This window comes from Etheostoma spectabile, chromosome 21 (genome assembly GCF_008692095.1).
Source record: "Etheostoma spectabile isolate EspeVRDwgs_2016 chromosome 21, UIUC_Espe_1.0, whole genome shotgun sequence".
Classification (NCBI taxonomy): Eukaryota; Metazoa; Chordata; class Actinopteri; order Perciformes; family Percidae; genus Etheostoma; species Etheostoma spectabile.
Genome location: NC_045753.1, coordinates 23,038,382 through 23,041,452, shown reverse-complemented (window position 1 = coordinate 23,041,452; position 3,071 = coordinate 23,038,382). Strand labels below are relative to the sequence as shown.

At 40.9% G+C, this 3,071-nt stretch overlaps 1 protein-coding gene across 1 annotated transcript; it reads left to right on the top strand.

Annotated features, from left to right (window-relative positions):
- Positions 1-314: 314 nt before the first annotated feature.
- pvalb3 (parvalbumin 3) lies at positions 315-2,843 on the top strand. Its single transcript, XM_032502953.1, has 5 exons — positions 315-503; positions 992-1,065; positions 1,556-1,688; positions 2,164-2,273; positions 2,385-2,843. The coding sequence occupies exons 2-5, from the start codon at positions 1,005-1,007 to the stop codon at positions 2,408-2,410; spliced, it is 330 nt and encodes a 109-aa protein (XP_032358844.1). The 5' UTR covers positions 315-503; positions 992-1,004; the 3' UTR covers positions 2,411-2,843.
- The last annotated feature ends 228 nt before the right edge of the window (positions 2,844-3,071 follow it).

Sequence of the window (3,071 nt, the reverse complement as noted above, 5' to 3'; positions counted from 1 at the left end):
ATACACATATTTTACAAACATCACAACCATTATAATAAAGATGAAATTTAAAAGTCACATTAGAAAATGTAATAAAATCCTCTCCATCATGAGAAAATGATTTGTATTACACTTTGAAATTTGTTATACACAACATAAAAGTATACCTTATTCTTTACTCTGCGGCAGTTTAACAGCGCAAAACTACATGGCCACAGAGTATGTTTCACTCAAATCAGCAGCGTATATTATTAGCCTTATGCAATATCAAGCACTTTTGCCTACACTTAGCCTACCATTTAAGCATCTTCATTTATGAGCATATAAATAGAACAGCTCTGTCTACTGGACACATTTTTCGACCGACTGCTTTGACTCCTTTGCACACAGTGTCTATTACATAGCCTATGCATCATATTTCGGCCCAGTGAAGGTATATAAGCCTGTGAGAGCAGCTGAGGGGTTCACTGCAGTGAAAAGTTTCATCTGAGCGAATCCACTCTTGTCTTAGAGATAACCCTAAGGTGAGTTTCACTGAGGAGCTGCCGACCTTTAGGCAAATCTACTGCCTGACTCAGAGAGTTTTTCAGGGCTTCAACTTCTTGCACTGGGATATAAATCGAGGAAAGGGCCAGATTCTGAACATCAGAAGCTAAGGGTTTGGCTTTGGACTAACTAAGGAACCAAATGGGAAAAAAATCTATTTGCCACCCAACCACAGATGCAAAGGATATTTGATATTTTGCCTTGCCTTGGTTTTGGGAAAATTGGACTACATTTTCTGATCATTTGTACATTTTCTTTTGGGGCTCCCAGAGAGGAATACTCAAAGAGATGAACTGTAAAAAAACATATTGCATGAATGATTACATGTAGCTCTTTAACTATGAATGCTGTTTTCTAAAGTGAAGTGAGGGTTTTTAACATGCTTAGATTCAAAGTGAAAATTGCTTAATCCTGTCTGAATTGCTACAGCTGTACTGATGACTTGTCCTCTGCTCTCCTCCCTCAGTTAAATCAAAAAAATGGCATTGGCAGCATCTCTGAAAGAGGCTGACATCACTGCAGCCCTCGCAGCTTGCCAAGGTAAACCCCACCATTAACATGACACAGCATGCTTTATAGTATTTTAAGAAAGCCTAAATGATAGCTATACATGCCCAAAATCATTTAGTTTATCAGATCTGTTGTAAGTTTAGAATTTGAACTCATTTGTAGCTACTGCAGAATTAATTTACTAATTCAGAATTACAGTACCAGATTATACTTGCAGCAAGTAGAAGGTGCGCCTTGCATCTTTTCTGCATTTTAAACTGCAGGATTGTCTTTTTAAACACATCTTGCGGCTGGACCAATACTGCAGCGAGCATGATGACTTTGATGCAATTTTCAAATGTCTTAGCAAGTTTCAGTATATCTACTGAAAATGAAGCTAAAATGCTGAAGGACAGCCAGGGCAGAAGTTGGAGATGAATAGCAACCAACTGCCAGACCTTGTATACAAAGACCAGTGCAACTGCAAAACACAATGTTTATCTACAATGTCTGATGTGATCTCCTCTCTGTCTCCTCACAGCTGCTGACTCTTTCAAGCACAAGGACTTCTTTGCCAAGGTTGGCCTGACTGCCAAGAGCCCCGAGGACATCAAGAAGGCCTTCGCTGTCATTGACCAGGACAAGAGTGGCTTCATTGAGGAGGATGAGCTGAAGTAGGCACCCTCTCTTAGATTTCACCGCAAGCTTCTCGGCGCCCTTGTAATGCAGGGATCATCTTTCTTTTGGACCACAGTGAATTCAGAATGATTTCAGAGCCGCGAAGCTTCAGAGAAGCTCGGGGCTACAGGGCATTCTCCTTGGGAGTAACTCAATGTCAGCTCTCTCCTGCAGTGTCTCATGTTACAGGGTGACATAGAGCAGAGGAAATACCAGAACAGACATAGCCAGCTTGGGATTGTGGGCCAAATTAAGTGCTTCTCATTGAGAAATCTTAAATGCTCCAAAACTTAATACAATGAGAAGAATACAGTGAGCGGGCTTTGGAGATTTTCTGAAAGATGACCTCTGCAAAACTCTCAAAACCAATCACTTCATGATCTTGCAGCACAAATATTTACAGGATCATCTTCTGGTCTAAAAGCATATTTAGTATAATACTCAGTATTTCTCTGTGATTGTCCTCTCCAGGCTGTTCCTGCAGAACTTCTCTGCCTCCGCCAGAGCTCTGACCGACGCTGAGACCAAGGCCTTCCTCAAGGCCGGTGACGTTGATGGCGACGGCATGATTGGAATGGATGGTGAGAAAATAAGAGAAACTTTATCTGGAAGGAGATTTAGTGGCTCCAAATAAATGTAAAACCTTCTAGAGATCCTGAAGTAACGCTCACTCTTTCTTTGTCTCCCTGCAGAGTTTGCCACCATGGTCAAGGGTTAAATGAAGAAACTGACCAACATCCTATTTCACTACTCTAAAGGAACAACTTGAGCCAAGACATACCCCTCCTCTCTTCTTCCTCTTCTCTTCCCCCTCACTATTTTTCTCCCCCTCAGACTCTACACACCACTTTTATACATTTGACTTTTCACCTCCTAACTGTAAACAAACTGCTCCCTCTCTCTCTCACTCTCTCTCTCTCACTCCCTCTCTCTCTCTCTTTCTGGCCATGTTCACCCCTTCTACTGTCCACGATGAATGTACCTGACTAAGTGTATAGCGTGGTGGTTGACTTGTGTCTTTCTCTCTCTCTCTCTCACTTCTGTCCTCATTTTACTATGTAAGTTTTTCTTACTGTGAGATCAGCGATGATGCACTTTTATGGGAAACGGACAGACGATGAGAAAACAATAAAGGTTCTTTTTCAATAACATCTGATCCTGGTCTTTAATACGGTTGTGAATCAATAAATCAAAGTTACAAAACAATTTGTTTTGACAGTAAACTGACCAGGAATTGGTCCCAACACTCCTAGAGTTTTACACCAAAGATGAACATGGGAACAGTGAACACATTCTACCAAGTAAATCTAATCAACCCTCCACATGACCTTGTTAGAGTAAGTGATCTTTTAAGGAAATCTTAAGTGCATTTTTCATTA

Bases quoted from the DNA above. Each gene is read 5' to 3' on its own strand.
- pvalb3 (XM_032502953.1), top strand. From the start codon at position 1,005: ATGGCATTGGCAGCATCTCTGAAAGAGGCTGACATCACTGCAGCCCTC. The intron at 1,689-2,163 runs GTAGGCACCCTC...TGTCCTCTCCAG, and splicing joins ATTGAGGAGGATGAGCTGAA to GCTGTTCCTGCAGAACTTCT. The intron at 2,274-2,384 runs GTGAGAAAATAA...GTCTCCCTGCAG, and splicing joins CGGCATGATTGGAATGGATG to AGTTTGCCACCATGGTCAAG.